At 39.2% G+C, this 17,323-nt stretch overlaps 1 protein-coding gene across 24 annotated transcripts in view; it reads right to left on the reverse strand.

Annotated features, from left to right (window-relative positions):
- The window catches only part of LOC112811776 (mediator of RNA polymerase II transcription subunit 18), a 148,475-nt gene that overhangs the window by 30,444 nt on the left and 100,708 nt on the right, over nucleotides 1–17,323 (reverse strand). For 10 of the 24 annotated variants that reach the window (XM_073903096.1, XM_073903098.1, XM_073903097.1 and 7 more), the window contains 3 exons: nucleotides 4,336–4,359; nucleotides 3,186–3,359; nucleotides 2,552–2,632 (listed from right to left, as the gene is read on the reverse strand). In XM_073903096.1, the coding sequence (XP_073759197.1) occupies nucleotides 2,552–2,632; nucleotides 3,186–3,359; nucleotides 4,336–4,359 (279 nt within the window). Of the gene's footprint in view, nucleotides 1–2,551; nucleotides 2,633–3,185; nucleotides 3,360–4,331; nucleotides 4,360–16,352; nucleotides 16,703–17,323 lie in introns of those variants that run through there. The other 14 variants (XM_073903099.1, XM_073903101.1, XM_025856099.2 and 11 more) reach the window with 7 other exon arrangements.

Below are 17,323 nucleotides of genomic sequence, written 5' to 3' on the forward strand. Positions count from 1 at the left end.
AATAAATAAAATAAATAATAATAAAAAATTTTTAAAAAGGGCGCCTGGGTGGCTCAGTCGGTTAAGCGACTGCCTTCGGCTCAGGTCATGATCCCGGAGTCCCGGGATCGAGTCCCGCATCGGGCTCCCTGCTCAGCGGGGAGTCTGCTTCTCCCTCTGACCCTCTTCCCTCTCGTGCTCTCTATCTCTCATTCTCTCTCTCTCAAATAAATAAAATCTTTAAAAAAAAATAAAAAAAAAACTATAGGAAACAAACTGAGGATTGCTGGAGGGGAGGTGTGTGGGGAGATGGAGTAAGTGGGTGATGGGCATTAAGGAGGGTGCGTGATGGAATGAGCACTGGGTGTTATATGCAACCGATGAATCACTGAACTCTACCTGTGAAACTGATAATACACTATATGTTAATTAATTGAATTTAAAGAAAGAAAGAAAGAAAGAAAGAAATGTTTCCAGAGGGTGTGCCTGGGTGGCTCAGTTGGGTAAGTGTCAGACTTCAGTGTAGGTCATGACCTCAGGGTTGTGAGATAGAGCCCTCTGTTGGGCTCTGTGCTCAGAGAGGAGTCTGTTTCTCTCCTCTCCATCTGCTCCCTGGCCCTCCCGCCCCCCGCCCCGCTCACATGTGCTCTGTCTCTAAAAATGAATAACTATTTTTTTAAAGATTTTATTTATTTATTTGACAGAGAGAGACACAGCGAGAGAGGGAACATAAACAGGGGGAGTGGGAGAGGGAGAAGCAGACTCCCCGCTGAGCAGGGAGCCCAATGTGGGGCTCTATCCCAGGGCCCTGGGATCATGCCCTGAGCCAAAGGCAGATGCTTAATGACTGAGCCACCCAGGTGCCCCTAAAAATGAATAAATCTTAAAAAAAAATATATATATATATATATATATAAATAACTTGTGATACATTAATAAAATGAAATATTATACAGCAATGAAAACAAACCACACCTGCATGCTATGATTCTCATAATACTGAGCAACTGAAGTCAGTCATGAAAAGATATGTATCATTTCTATAAATGTTAAGAAAAAACAGGCAATCTTAAACTACAGTGTTTAGAGATGCATGCTTAAGTGGTTAAACTATAATAAAACAAAGAGGATTATCACAAGAGTTAGAAGAGTGATTGCTCTGTGAGGGAAGGACAGGTGTGTTAGTAGGAGGGAAGGGAGGCTTCAAGGGTCTGGAAACATTTTTTTCCTTTTAAAGATTTATTTATTTATTTGAGAGAGAGAAAGTGAGAGAGAGAGACTGCATGAGTGGGGGGCGGGGGGGAGCAGAGGGAGAGAATCCTAAGCAGACTCCATGCTGAGCACGAAGCCCGACGTGGGGCTCAATCTCATGACCCTGAGATCATGACCTGAGCTGAAATCAAGTTGCACACTTAACTGACTGAGCCACCCAGGCAACCCTATATATTTTAGTATCAGTGCACATTTGGGTTGTTTCCAATTTTGCTCTATTGTTAGTAAATGTTGCTGCTACAAGCACATTTGTACACATCTCCTGATACACATGTATACATATTTTCGTTGAGTATATACCAAGTTCTGAACATGCTTGTACATAGATGTGCATATCTCCAGCTTTCACAGATTATGCTAAACTATTAAAAAAATTTTTTTAAGGGGCGCCTGGGTGGCTCAGTCTGCCTTTGGCTCAGGTCATGATCCCTGGGTCCTGGGATCGAGCCCTGCGTTGGGACCCCTGCTCAGCAGGAAGCCTGCTTCTCCCTCTCCCTCTGCTTGTGTTCCCTCTCTCGCTGTGTCTCTGTCAAATAAATAAATAAAATCTTAAAAAAAAAATTTTTTTTTAAAGTAATCTCTATGCCCAACATGGGACTCAAACTCATGACCCTCTAATCGTCACATGCTCCACTGACTGAGCCAGCCAGGTGCCCCATTTGTATATATTCTTTAGTCAACTATCCAGTGCTTTTTTTTTTTTTTAAAGATTTTATTTATTTATTTGACAGAGAGAGACACAGTGAGAGAGGGAACACAAGCAGGGGGAGTGGGAGAGGGAGAAGCAGGCTTCCCACGGAGCAGGGAGCCCGATGCAGGCCTCGATCCCAGGACACTGGGACCATGACCTAGGCGAAGGCGGACACTTAACAACTGAGCCACCCAGACACCCCAGGTCTTTTTTTTTTTTTTAAGATTTTTATTTATTTGAGAGAGAAAATGAGATAGAGAGAGCATGAGAGGGGGGAGGGTCAGAGGGAGAAGCAGACTCCCCGCTGAACAGGAAGCCCGATGTGGGACTCGATCCCGGGACTCCAGGATCATGACCTGAGCCGAAGGCAGTCACTCAACCAACTGAGCCACCCAGGCGCCCCTGTCCAGTGCCTTTGTAGACTCTTCTACTGAGCTGTCTTTTTCTCTTTTGTAGAAGTTTGAAAAAAAATATTCTAGATGCATGAACAGCTTTAAAAAATCTCCCCTCCCTCCCAACAGCAGTAACAAAAGAAAATTCAAATGCCTAGTCAGAATCAAACACCAAGTGTATAGAGACAGACATATAGTATTTTATTTATAAACTCACCCTGCTCAGAGTCTTCCAACAGAACCCCTCTTTTAACCAACTCTTCCCTTGGTTTTCGCATAGATATTTTTCGCTCTAAAACTTAATATTAAATTGGAAAACAGCACTCAGAAATGTGGCAGTTAAGGGTCAATTTTAAGCAGTCTAACTCAACAGGTAAAAGAATAAAGTGGTTCAATTTTCTGTTCTCTGGAAAGAACAGGAAAACTAACTTCAAATTTAAAAACAATTTCTTTCATATCCTATGTTATTAGGAATGCAGCATTTTCAAAAGGAACTATCCTTATATAATTTTAGCTCTTTCTTTTTTAATTGTCATTTCAGTAATAAGGTATTTGTGGATGAACTTTTTCTGAAAGTGGTCAGAGTAGAAAAAAAAGCATCTTAGATTTTCTACCATTCAGGAACTCCATTCACCACTTGATAAACTTTAATTCCATCAAAATAGCAATCTGGGGATGAGACTATAGTATATAAGACTTAATGAATGACCACTTGGTTTTACTGCTAAAAGATTGAATTCCCTCTTCAAATAGGGGGTTATAGAAGCTTGGGAAGAGAATGAGAAAGTTAGATACTTCTAAAATAAGAAACTCTCTAACTCAAGACATATATTTAAATCTTAATGTCTCACCTTCTGATGTCTCTTTGAATTTATCACTACTTTTTTTTTTCCGCCATTTCCAGGGCTTGAAGATCTTGCCAAAGCCTGAGAACTTGCTCTTCCTTTTGGTGGGAGGCGTTGTGTCTCCTGCTTCCACACTGTCCATGACCATGCCTGGATCTGCGGTGGGCTGGCTTGCTTCTTCTGTAGTATGGTGAAAGGCACACAGGGAAAAGAACAGCCAATTTATTATGTCAGCATAATTTTTAAAAGGTCCCTTCCCCTCTCTTCCTGTGGTAGTTCAAAAGGATGAGAGCAATGATAAACAATCATGCAGACAGATTCCTTGACATCACATGGACACCAAACATCAAAATCCATAACAGATAAATTACTAAGAGGGAAAAGGAACCAAACCAAGCTGACATCATTTTAGGACAAAAATTCAATGAGACGATCATAACCAGCTCAAAATCTCTTAAAGGTGCGCGCGCGCACACACACACACACACACACACACACAAACACACAGAAATGTGGGTGTCTTTTCAATATGCATGAGACCTTGCCCCAGTGCAGCCTATTGCTGTTGCCACTCTCATCCTCTTGGCACGGGGGAGGGCTTCCCCAGCTAACATTTTGCCTGTGGTGTCACCGAAATGGGGAGTTCCATCTTTAGTGAGTGAGTCATCATTCTCTACTAAACACTCCCCTCCCCCTGCCCTCCTCTTTCAGGAGATTAATAGTTCAGAGGGGGTAAAATGTTAACACCTTACTTGTATCCGTTTTTCAGATTATTTTTTCCCTTCACAAGACCCTAAGTTTGGAGCACTGGAAGGAGCCTGGAGCTGGGGCATTACAGAGAGTGCTTTAAAGTGTAATCTTTTTGGAAAGAAGAGGTGGGATTCCAGTTTGCCTATCACAATAGTACATCAGGGACAATCATGATCTTAAGGATATGACAATAAACATAACTGACACGGTATATGTGCGGGACTGAAATGAAAATGAAATGAATCCCTCATAATGACCACACATGCAGGGTTTAGTTAGTTAGCTTTAGTGGCAGAAAAGGAGCAGCCAAGACTGGGCCAAAAATAATAATAATAAAATAAATAAAAGCAGGAAAGCAACAAAAAAAGCAGGAAGGCAACACAATACAGCTTTGCACTCCACCTACTGTCCCAGGGTTCTCTGGAGAAGTCTAGAGGAGAAGAAAAAAAGAGTCATGTGGAATAACCATCCTGGAATTAAAGTGGAACCTTTACTTTACAGAAATACATCAAGGACCACATACTATATTATCACATATAGTAAGTTAACATGCTTATTGTACACATTTTCACATCTGAAGCAAATAACGCTCTTTTTTGGGGAGCTAAATGGGCATAATATATGCACTAAAAAAAGTTTCTTTTAAAACTGTAGTTTTTCATAAAAGAAAATACACAATCAACAAGCATTTATTATTTTTTCTTAAGAAACAGTTGCCAAATCCAATCTTTTTTCAGTTGATAGATGTGAGTCTAGGGAAACCTGCTGATGAAAGTCAGATTTATACAAGTGTCACAATCAGAGTGACTGCTGGATGCATTATTTTGCTGTATATTGATAACTTAGGCCAAAACAGCGTTCTGGCTACTGAAGTCCAACAGATGGAGACAAGAGGACAATGACTCTTTTCTTCCTAGTTGCATGATTTACTTGAACACATTCTGTGTCTCAACTACTCTAACTCCTTCCATGAAATGCAAGAGAATCTAGTTAATTATAACACCAGACCATATTTGTATAAATTCACTTGCAGAGATATCAGAACAACTCCTGTCACAGCAATTTCCCCTCAGTGGTATCCGGGATGCACCCCCAGGAGTGGCACGTGGGTGAATACATGGTATCCCTTTTAAGAGTCAGTGCTTTAAGACAGTAAACTCCCAATTATGAAATGTCAATGAGACCTCAAGACATTGCAGATATATCATATAATATTTAGCATATGTTAATGATGACACTTACAGAAATGGAGCTAAGCACCACCAGGTGTTCACAGGCATCTTACTTGCTAGAGGCAAAAGGAGGAACTGAAATTTGAAATATCCTGCTAACCCACCCACCGAATTGATGTTACTCAGTTCCAAATGATACACAGGAAAATGCCTGTTTGATTAAAAGTAATAAGGAAGAGAATATAAAAACTAAAAAAACAAAACAACAAATTAACAATATGAAAGAAGAGGTGAGTGCTATGTGATACTTTTACAAAGAAAAATAGCCAGAAAGCTTGAGGGGTATTAGGTGAGAATGGATCACACAGACAAGTTCCTGTCTGTCAAGTCCCTCAATGAGATACAGCCAATCTAGCCAGGGAGCTAGTTATTCTTCTTCCAGATTTACATTATGTTAATGTACACTTGGAAATATGGTATATCCTGCAGTTGAGGGGGTAGTGTTCTACATCTGCCTATGAAGTCAAGTCGTTTAATCACATTATACAAATCATTAACATTCTTTCTTTTTTGTTGTTAGCTTGTTCTATCAGTTACTGAGAGAGGTATATTAATAGCTCTACCTATGAAAATGGATTTGTCTCTTTCTCTTTTTAGTTCTATTAATTTTTTGCTTTATATACTTTAAGGCTACATTATTGGACGTGTACAAATTTAAAGTTATTATATCTTTGTTAAATTACCCTTTTATCATTATGAAATTCCCTGTGCCAGTCTAATAACACTTTGCCTTGATTTTGTTTTTCTATCTAGTTTGACAACTGTTGTCCTTTAGAATGCTTAGTACATTTATATTTAATGTTTCTCCTGACACAGTTGGGTTTAAGCCTACTGTTTTGCTATTTATTTTCTATTGGTCTGGTTTGTTCTGTGCATCCTTGACTTATTAGAATCTATACTGTTAGTGCTTTATTTACTTAATAAACAATGCAAGAAACTTAAAACATTTCAACTCTATTTACTGTGTTGTTATATTTTATTTCTACATACACATAACAATAAACCACAGCAAACATTATTGTTGTGGTTTTTTTTAAGACTTTATTTATTTATTTAAGAGAGAGAGAATGAGAGACAGAGCACAAGAGGGAAGAGGGTCAGAGGGAGAAGCAGACTCCCCACTGAGCAGGGAGCCCAATATGGGACTCGATCCTGGGACTCCAGGATCATGACCTGAGCCGAAGGCAGTCGCTTAACCAACTGAGCCACCCAGGCGCCCTATTGTTGTTGTTTTAACAAATGATATTCTTTTATATTTCTTACATATTTGCTTTCTCAGGTAATCTTTATTTCTTTCTGTAATCCTGTGCTTATAATTAGGATAATTTTTTTAAAGATTTTATTTATTTATTTATTTATTTATTATTGTTTATTTATTTTGAGAGAGCGCACGCACATGTGAGCACACAGGGGTGGGGGGAGGAGAGGGAAAGAGAATCTCAAGCAGACTCTGGCACTGAGTGTAAAGCCTGATGTGGGGCTTGATCTCAAAAACCTGAGCTGAAATCAAGAGTCAGACGCTTAACTGACAGAGCCACCCAGGTGCCCCTACAATTAGGATAATTTTATATCATCATTTTTGAAGGATATTTTCACTGGGTATAGTATTTTCAGTTGGGAGTTGAGTTATTTTGTTTATTTAATTACAACACCTTATAAATGTCATTTAATTGGCCTTTTCCCTCCCATTGGTCTGCTTTTCTTTGTATATTTCATTCTTTTGATGCTTTCTCTTTGCCTATAGCGTAATATAGGTGGGATTCAAATCAAGTTTCTGACTTTATTTATTTATTTATCTATTTTAATTTTATTTATGTATTTGGCAGAGACAGACAGCTAAAGCAGGAACACAAGCAGGGGTAGCGGGAGAGGGAGAAGCAGGCTTCCCACCGAGCAGGGAGCCTGAAGCGGGGCTCGATCCCAGAACCCTGGGATCATGACCTGAGCCGAAGGCAGACACTTAACGACTGAGCCACCCAGGCGCCCCTATTTATTTATTTAAAAAAAAATAAATATAGGTGGGATTCAAATCCAAGTATCTGACTTTATTTATTTGAAAGAGAGAGAGAGAGAGAGAGAGCACAAGCAGGAGCAGGGTGAAGGGCAGAGGGAGAAGGAGACTCCCCACCAAGCAGGGAGCCCAATGCAGGACTCGATCCTGGGACTCTGGGATCATGACCTAAGTCGAAGACACTCAACCAACTGAGCCACCCACATGACTTTAAAAGTCTACGATCCTTTCAATCATGTTGCCTTCAGAATAAAGATTAAGCTGAAATCTTACAAGTCTTTCCAACATCTGGTTTCATTTATTAACAAAAGTTTTTAGAATACAATTTACTAAGCTGGCACATGATATGATTTAATTTTTACAACAATATGATGATTGGTATTAATCTCTATTTTAAAGATTTTATTTGAGAGAGAGAGAGAACACGAGCAGGGAGACAGGAAGATGGAGAGAGAGAGAGAACCTGGAGCAGACACTGCACTGAATGCAGAGCCCAACGCAGGGCTCGATCCCATGACCAGGAGATCATGACCCTGGCTGAAACCAAGAGTGAGATGCTCAACTGACCAAGCCACCCAGGCACCCCAATCTCTATTTTATATAATTTAACAAGTTTGGTATTCATCTCAAATATTGCTTACTATGAAAATTTATGAAGGATAGAAAGTCTAAAATTAGGTTTCTTACTGAAGTCTCCTTATAAATGAATTTGCCACCTCATTATAATTACTTCAAATTTCAATAGGTTCTTTATAAATTTTTTGTTTACTTCTCTTAGAAGTCATTACTTTGTACTTAAATTGGATGAGGCAATCAACTTCTAGATTTGGATCAGTATTGCACATAATTTTTACATCAGATTACTGATGTAAAATTACAGATTACATCAGATTACTGATTTTTCAGTAATCTGAAAATTTTTCTTTTTTAGAAAAGAAAAATCTTTTTCTTTTTTTCTTACTGATTTTTCTTTTTTATTTATAAACTATATTCTGTATTTGGAGTCTTTTCTCACTGACTACTTTGTACCATAATTCTAAAGAATTGGAATATGGTAAAGAATTCTAAAGAATCTTGCTTTTAAGTTGAGACAGATAAATTCTTCATGCTTTGATGGGATATGTGAGAGAGCGAGATAGGGCTTGAAGTCATACTCTCAGGTATGGGACTAGTCTGGGAGTGCTCTGGAAACTCAACTTTAAGCCATTATTCAAAAGCATACCTATAAACTGTCAAATAAATAAATAAAATCTTAAAAAAAACTTTCAAGTAGTAATACTTCGTATTTCTTGATCAACATAAAAGCTGTTTCTGTCTTCACTAAAATCCTTTACCATGTATTATATTAAAGCAGCCAGCTAATTATAATTAGCACATGTCCTTAAATTAGGCACAATACCAAAGAATTTTATTTTATTTTTATTTATTTTTAGAGGGGGGAGGGGTAAGGGGAAAGAAAAGAGAGAATCCCAAGCAGGCTCCATGCCCAGCATATAGCCCCACATGGGGCTTGATCTCACAACCCTGAGATCATGACCTGAGCCAAAATCAAGAGTCAGTCACTTAACAGACTGAGCCACCCAGGTGCCCCAAGACCAAAGAATTTTAATAAGTTCTAGTCTGGAACTTTCTTTCTCTCTGCCTTTCCATTCTCCATCTCTATGTTTGTGTGTTTTTGTTTTTCCTTTTTGACCTTTCATATACCTCTCATTCACTAATTACCCTCTTTTACATAGGAATATATTGCTTTAAAAGATAACGGTATTATAATATTTCCTCTTTTCTACATTCCTTTTCCATCACCATCTGACTCATTTTGCTCTGAAATTGGTAGTTATGGGTTCTCAAGCTCGTGATGATGGAGTCATTTGGGCAAGGTGATTTAGAAATATATGGTCATTTGGAGGCAAAATCAGTAAGGAGATTGTGGGATGAATAAAATTTAATGTAGCTATGTAACAATGTTAACAGAGGAATAAATAAAAGGTGGGTTAATTAAAAATAAACTACTTCATAACACTTTGAAGAAAAACACTTGGCATTATTTGGTCATGAGAATTATCAGAAATATTTTTCAGGGGCGCCTCGGTGGCTCAGTCATTAAGCGTCTGCCTTTGGCTCAGGTCATGGTCCCAGGGTCCTGGGATCGAGCCCCACATCGGGCTCTCTGCTCCGCGGGGAGCCTGCTTCTCCCTCTCCCATTCCCCCTGCTTGTGTTCCCTCTCTCGCTGTGTCTCTCTCTGTCAAATAAATAAATAAAATCTTTAAAAAAATATTTTTCATACTCATCTGGGTGTGCTTTCTTCTGAGAAAGAAGGAACAGGCACACTTCCCACATGTAATCAGGAATGAGGAGGAAGCAATAGTATAGGGGTCTGTCATGGACTTCTTATAGGATTTTCGGTTATCAAATGTGGACTACCAACCAAAAATTAGTGTCCCTTCTCTCTGCTCCGGTGGATTTTCTCAATAGCACCTTTTTCTACATGCAGGAAAACTTTGGAAAGTTTAACCCTTTTTTCCATGAGAGAATATATTATTTTCTGGCACCTCACCATAAAACCTTACTCTCGGGGCACCTGGGTGGCTCACTCGTTAAGCCTCTGCCTTCGGCTTGGGTCATGATCCCAGCGTCCTGGGATCGAGGCCTGTGTCGGGCTCCCCACTCAGTGGGAGGCCTGCTTCTCCCTCTCCCACTCCCCCTGCTTGGGTTCGCTGTCTCTCTCTCTGTCAAATAAATAAATAAAATCTTTAAAAAACAAAAACAAAAATCTTACTCTCAACTTGGAATCTCTATCAAAAAAGCGTACATATCAAGTTGCCAAGGGCATCCCGTCTTGATGCAGTCATGATCAGAAAACTATTTTAGTGGAGTTGGAATCCCAGACCTAACTGTCCCTGTAGGTACAGAGAGAGACCTTCTCCCTGACTATCTTCTGCAGTGCTTTGCCCAGTTCTATTTCCAGAAGGTCAGAACTTTGCAGTATTTCCAAGGGAAGTTGTGGGTGTGCTCTGACAAAGCCTGCTTTGTTCATTAGCAGCAGGTTTTGCTTTCTGTACTTTTGTTACAGTTTTCTAAAAACAGTCCTTTAAATCCAATAATAATCCTCTTTTAGAAGGCAAAAATGAGTAAGTGCAATAGTGTAAGTACCACAAATTAATGTTCTCCATTTACAAAGTTTTGATGCTGTTAAAATGCTTGTATAAACACAAGATCTGTTTCAAAATCAGTGGGCATAAAAAAAAATAAAAACAAAAACCAGAACTATTAGATTATAAAAAATAATTGATCCCAATATATGTAAGGCAAGTCATGCTGTATACCTTAAACTTAAAAAAGATAATTGTGGAGGGCGCCTGGGTGGCTCGGTTGGTTAAGCGACTACCTTCGGCTCAGGTCATGATCCTGGAGTCCCGGGATCGAGTCCCGCATCGGGCTCCCTGCTCAGCAGGGAGTCTGCTTCTCCCTCTGACACTCTTCCCTCTCGTGCTCTCTATCTCTCATTCTCTCTCTCTCAAATAAATAAATAAAATCTTTAAAAAAAAAGATTAAAAAAAAGATAATTGTGGGGCACATGGGTGGCTCAGTCACTTAAGCGTCTGACCTTTGATCTCAGCTCAGGTTGTGAGTTCAAGCCCCATGTAAATAAAAAAAATTTTTTTTAAGATATCTGACAACTTCTTTTTTTTTTTTTTAAGATTTTATTTATTTATTCATGAGAGACAGACAGAGAGAGAGAGAAAGAGAGAGGGAGGCAGAGGGAGAAGCAGGCTCCCCAAGGGGAGGGAGCCCGATGCGGGACCTGATCCCAGGACCCTGGGATCATGACCTGAGCCAAAGGCAGACGCTTAACCATCTGAGCCACCCAGGCGCCCCAAGATATCTGACAACTTCTTGATAATGAAGTAGGTATGCTGTTGCACAAAACTATAGATTTTTAAATTCTGGACAAAAAACTGGTTATTATAAAAGTTTTATGGGTAAAAGGGGAGAACTTTATATGCTTTAAATCCAAACATTTTTTTAAACTTAATAAGGTACAAGAAATAGATGTGGAACTAAGACCCAATAATTTTGTTTCTTATCACCAGGCCTAATGAAGGGGAGAGGGTAGTGAAGGCTGCGTTAAAAACTAAGTTTTCTGTTGACTCCAATTGCCTGTGCCTTACCTTAAGAATTGGTTATAGAGGGGCTCCTGGGTGGCTCAGTCAGTTAGGCGTCTAACTCTTGATTTTGGCTCAGGTCATGATCTCAGGGTTGTGAGATCGAGCTCCCAGTTGGGGTCACACTCAACATGGAGTCTGTTTGTTCCTCTCCCTCTGCTCCTCCCCCAGCTCGGGTTCTTTCTCTCTAATAAATAAATAAATTAAATCTTTTTAAAAAATCCTTAAGAATTGGTTCTAAATCAGATTCTAAAATGAACACTGTCTTTCACCTAGAGCTTATTGTTTAACCCTGTTTTATCCTTATCTCTAGTAAGTAATGTAGATACATGTAACTCTAGCTAATAGTTAATGACTACTTTATTTGAAGATGAAAAGCATTACATAATTTTTAATATTTTTATTTTTTAAAAAAGATTTTACTTATTTATTAGAGAGTGAGAGAGACAGAAACAACATGAGAGAGGAGAGGGTCAGAGGGAGAAGCAGGCTCCCCACTGAGCCGGGAGTCCGATATGGGACTCGATCCCAGGACTCCGGGATCATGACCTGAGCCGAAGGCAGTCACTTAACCAACTGAGCCACCCAGGCGCCCCATAATTTTTAATATTATATATTTATTTTAAAAATCACTCCAAAAATTCACCTGGAACAACTAAACTGAAACTAAAAAACCTGAATTAAATGTTGACTAGGAAAAACCTGAGGGTTGAAAAAGAGAGTACTAGAACTCTGTATAATACATGGTATAAGAAACAAGTCTATGAAATTTGAGGTGCTACAACTTGAGTGAGGGAGTAAGTAGTTTAAAGACCAGGGCATAGTGTCAGGGTACTACTCAAATCAGAAATTCCAAACTGTAATTTGGTTAGTTATCTTCCTCTCCCAACATCCACTACCTCCAAGAAACAACAAGACCTCCAATTCCAGCATGTTTCATGGTGGGCTGCAGCTGCATGACTCAAAAACATGTTTTCTTTAGAACACACAATCATAAAACTATAGCCAGCATTATATACCCAGTGTTCTGACAAAGGGAAACAAGGAGGAAAACTACCTTGTTTTGGTTCTCATGGAAAACAGAATGGAATCATAGGGCCATTTCATTTATTTATTTATTTTAAGATTTTATTTGTTTGAGAGAGAGAGAGAGAGAGAGAGAGAGCGAGTACAAGCAGGGGGAGCAGCAGAGGGAGAGGGAGAAGCAGGCTCCCCGCTGAGCAGGGAGCCTGATTAGGGCTCGATCCCAGGACCCTGGGATCATGACCTGAGCTGAAGGCAGACGCTTAACTGACTGAGCCACCCAGGTGTCTCTACTTGACAGTTTTATCTGAGTAAATACACAGGATTCTCCTATGGACATATTTCTTTGAGGATAATTATTTTTATAAGAACTACTGAGGATAATTGCTAATTCCCTTGAATGGACATTATAGCGTAAATTCCTTCTCTGCATTTAAATAATCAATTAGTTCACCAGTTGTTAGAGAGATCCTATAGTAAAACTCTAAATGAATACTGACATAACATCTTGTCAACGTGCATATGCGTCCTCATGCAAAGGTTATTTATTTGAAATCAGACTTTTCTTAGTTAACAGCAATACATCTTATCTTTTTTTTATTTGTTTGTCTTTAAAGATTTTATTTATTTATTTGACAGAGAGAGAGACACAGTGAGAGAGGAAACACAAGCAGGGGGAGTGGGAGAGGGAGAAGCAGGCTTACTGTGGAGCAGAGAGCCCGATGTGGGACTCGATCCCAGGACCCTGGGATCATGTACCTGAGCTGAAGGCAGATGTTTAACGACTGAGCCACCCAGGCGCCCCTTTTATTTGTTTTTAAAGATTTTATTTTTAAGTAATCTCTACACCCAACATGGGACTCGAACCCACAACCCCAATATCAAGAGTCATATGCTCCACTGACTGAGCCAGCCAGGCACCCCAAGAATAGGCCTTATCTTAAACAAATTTATAAATATCTTGGATTTTTTCTTTCAATATTTAAATTCTCAACTAGAAAGTAAATTTCTCAAGGGCATAAGACTTGAGTTATACCTATACAGGGTCCACTAAAACATTTACAGTGCCTTAAAAATAATAAGAAATATATTCAACATATTCAGTAATTTATTTTGTATCACTTGGCCTGCCAAACCTAGTACCATAAATTTTATTATTATTTAGTTTTTTGAAGTAAATTCTACCCCTACCATGGGGCTTGAACTCACAACCCCAGGCTCAAGAGTCTCATGCTCTACCAACAGAGCCAGCCAGGTATCCCAATACTATCAATTTCAAAGCTCAAAATTAACTACTATATTATAGGCCCAGAACTGTAAACAAATAATTTAAGTCTTCATTTACTTTGCACATTTATTCTTCCAAAGAATCTGGTAAGACTTTCCACATACCCACTCACTGAAATGCTTTTTAAATTTCATAAAGAAACAGTTATGTTTGGTAAGAAGCCTTTAAAGCAATGATGTAGTACTCAAAGTTGTCAGTGTTGACCCTTCATGACCTGGCCCTGATTTGCTCAAATAGAATAAATCCTGAATTATAAGAACTATAATTGGGATGTCTGGCTGGCCCAGCTGGTAGAGCATGAGACTCTTGATCTCGGAGTTGTGTGTTCAAGCCCCACATTGGGTGTAGAAAATCTTTAATATATATATATATATATATATATACAGTCTGTCCATTAAAATAGCTTACAGCCACCTATGAATTATCTAGGCAATAGGAAATAAAACCCAAAAATTAAATCTAGAGAGAACATAAGAATCATAGTTAGGTACCTGAGTGATTTCTATTTCTTCTTCATAGGTATCTTTTTAGGACTATTGGTAGAAAAATTGATGAATTTGATGCACACTTTTTATCAAATATACCAAACTTTATCTACTCAGATGAAATATATTGTATATAGGTGTTAGATAGGCATTCTTCATAAATAAGTTATATCCTGTTAGTTAGTTATACCTTCTTACCCATTTCTTGCTTTTCAAAGACCATTCATTTCCATCTCATAGATAAATGTCTAGCATTGTTTAGATCCTTATTCGTCCTTATTAATCAAGAACGACAGGAAAATTTAGTGGTCCAAAAGTGAATATACCAAATTCAAGAGAATGGTTACCTCTGGGAGCAAAGAAAGAAAATGTCATCACAAGAGAATGCAGACATAGAGCTAGGGGTGAGGTGGGATATCTCTCTTTTTAATTTCATTTCTGAAACTGGGCAGTGGCCCCAGAGGATCCTTTATATTTTTCTCTATGCCTTATTCTATTTATGAAACATTTCATTAAAAATTTTTTAAAACTTGGGTGCCTGGGTGGCTCAGTCGTTGAGCGTCTGCCTTTGGCTTGGGTCATGATCCCAGGGTCCTGGGATCGAGTCCCACATCGGGCTCCCTGCTCAGCGGGAGGCCTGCTTCTCCCTCTCCCACTCCCCCTGCTTGTGTTCCTGCTCTCACTGTCTCTCTCTGTCAAATAAATAAATACAATCTTTAAAAAAAATTTTAAAAATTAAAAATTCCTGGTGATCAAGGTAAAGTGAATCAAGTCCTGACTTTGGTCCTAAAAATCTGTTGCTGACTCACTTTTTGATCCATGTGCTTCAGTTTCAGTAAAACATGAAAAATACTTTGTAGTAATTTCATCTGGCAAGTTCTCAGGGGGAAAACACACTTTTAGAAACTAAATAACATTGAGGGGTCTGGGTGGCTCAGTCAATTGGGTGACTGCCTCCTGCTCAGGTCATGATCCTGAGATCATGGTCCTAGGATCAAGCCCCGCATTGGGCTCCCTCCCCAGAGGGAGGCCTGCTTCTCCCTCTCCCACTCCCCCCTTGTGTTCCCTCTCTCATTGTCTCTTTCTCTGTGTCAAATAAATAAATAAAATCTTAAAAAAAACCAACTAAATAATATTAAATCACAAGACATTTGGGAATGTTACCTGTGTTCTCACACTTTAAACTTTTCTTTAAAGTCATCAACATTTTTCATTTCTGAAAAAAAGAGCAGCCTAGGACTGAACATGTTTTCTACTGCTTCCAAAATCAAAGAGAAGGTACAAATCTTTTTTAAAAGTATAATGTCAAGAAATGATTCCCAGGCTTTCCCCCACTTTGTTTATATTTCCAACCCTTTAACAATTCCACTTAAAACTATTTTTCCTACCTTTACATCTTCATCTTACACAAAACCCCACACAGGTGGGAAAATGAGTCTTCACGGACAATGGACTTTCATTTCATTTACAAGCCTTGAAACTCTAAGCTACACTTGCGATTACCAGCTTGGTCTCTAGCTATCTCTGAGACAATAACACTTCAAATATAAAGCACTGACATCAAAAATGTTTATACCAAAGAACTGCCTTACAAGAAATGGAAATACCAGCACAATGGGAAAAGCCAGAGACTTATTTGGAGAATGTATAATTGAGTCTAAGAAATTATAACAATTTTTTTTAAAGATTTGATTTATTTATTTGGCAGAGAGATACAAAGAGAGAACAAATAGGCAGAGAGGCAGGCAGAGAGAGAGGGAGAAGCGGGCTCCCGATGCGGGGCTCGATCCCAGGACCCTGGGATTATGACCTGAGCCGAAGGCAGCCGCTTAACCCACTGAGCCACCCAGGCGCCCCAGAAATTATAACAATTCTTGAAAATGGTCCAATTATAGAAGTCAACAGTTCTAGTTCTATGCCATATAGATCTCAAGTCCCGCAACATGCTAGTAAAACAACACTGAATCCTAAATATGATTTCCTGTAGTACTTATCTTCTGCAAGAGCAAGAAATTAATAGATGGCTTCCTAGCAGTATTATATAAAAAAAAAACTCCAAAGGGATCAAGTAAGACAAAACTATGAGTGGTAAATTAATATAACTGAGTGAAAAACAACTTACAAATTTTCATTCATTCTTTACAAAGTTGTAAATGTCCTAAAGTTACAAACAACAAAATCCTCACAACATTCAACTTTCTATAAAATATTCAATCTCACCTATTCATCTGCCTTGCCTCTGTCAAGATTTTGTTTCCTTGCCTTCTATTACTCACCAACTGCATCTGGATTTACCGGTCTGGAGACGTCAGCTTGCCCCATGATTAAATTGTCTGATGTGTCTCACGACAACAAACTGTCCCGGACCAAAGAAAACTTTTCTTAAAAGATAAATCCACATAGAGAGGGGACAGGCACTCCTCTCTCAGTGTCACTCCCAAATATCAGGAAAGAGCATGAGGTCAGTTAATCTGCTGGAGTTTCTGTTCCCTGTATCCTGGCCTAGGCACTTGTGGTTCTTACAAATATGTCTTCACGCTGGCTCTCCTCACACAGGAATGCCTGTCATTCCAGTGCGCACACTGTGAAGAGCTCAAGTGCAGGAAGGGGAGGAGACTGCCAACTACATTCTAGGGGCTGAGCGGCACAGCCCCCAAAAGCCACACCTACTTTTCCTGACTCGGAGCTTTTGGCTGTAACTCTCCAGACTCACCGGCATAGAAGAAGGGAGCCTGCTCAAGAGTCTACCACAGAACTTGTAAATGTAATCATACAAAAAACATCAGAGTTACGCACAGCAGACTGATGGGAGTAGAATTCAACTCAAAGGTATGTCTTCAAAACAGGCTTGCCTTAAAAGTATCGACTGTTCTTATATTTCACTGCTTGCTCTAAAATCGTAGTGTTTCCTACCTGTAAGTGGTATACCCTAAGCAGGATTTGATCTATACTTGGGGAATTAATAACATCAGAAAGGATATTTTAGGACTGAATATACCTTTTCTTTTTTTTTTTTTTTAAAGATTTTATTTATTTATTTGAGAGAGAGAGAATGAGAGAGAGAGAAAGCACATGAGAAGGGGGGAGGCTCAGAGGGAGCAGCAGACTCCCTGCCGAGCAGGGAACCCAACGCGGGACTTGATCCAGGGACTCCAGGATCATGACCTGAGCCGAAGGCAGTCGCTTAACCA

The sequence above is a fragment of the Callorhinus ursinus genome, unplaced genomic scaffold (genome assembly GCF_003265705.2).
Source record: "Callorhinus ursinus isolate GAN/ISIS: 27379988/994484 unplaced genomic scaffold, GSC_fseal_2.0 scaffold18, whole genome shotgun sequence".
NCBI classification, from domain to species: domain Eukaryota; kingdom Metazoa; phylum Chordata; class Mammalia; order Carnivora; family Otariidae; genus Callorhinus; species Callorhinus ursinus.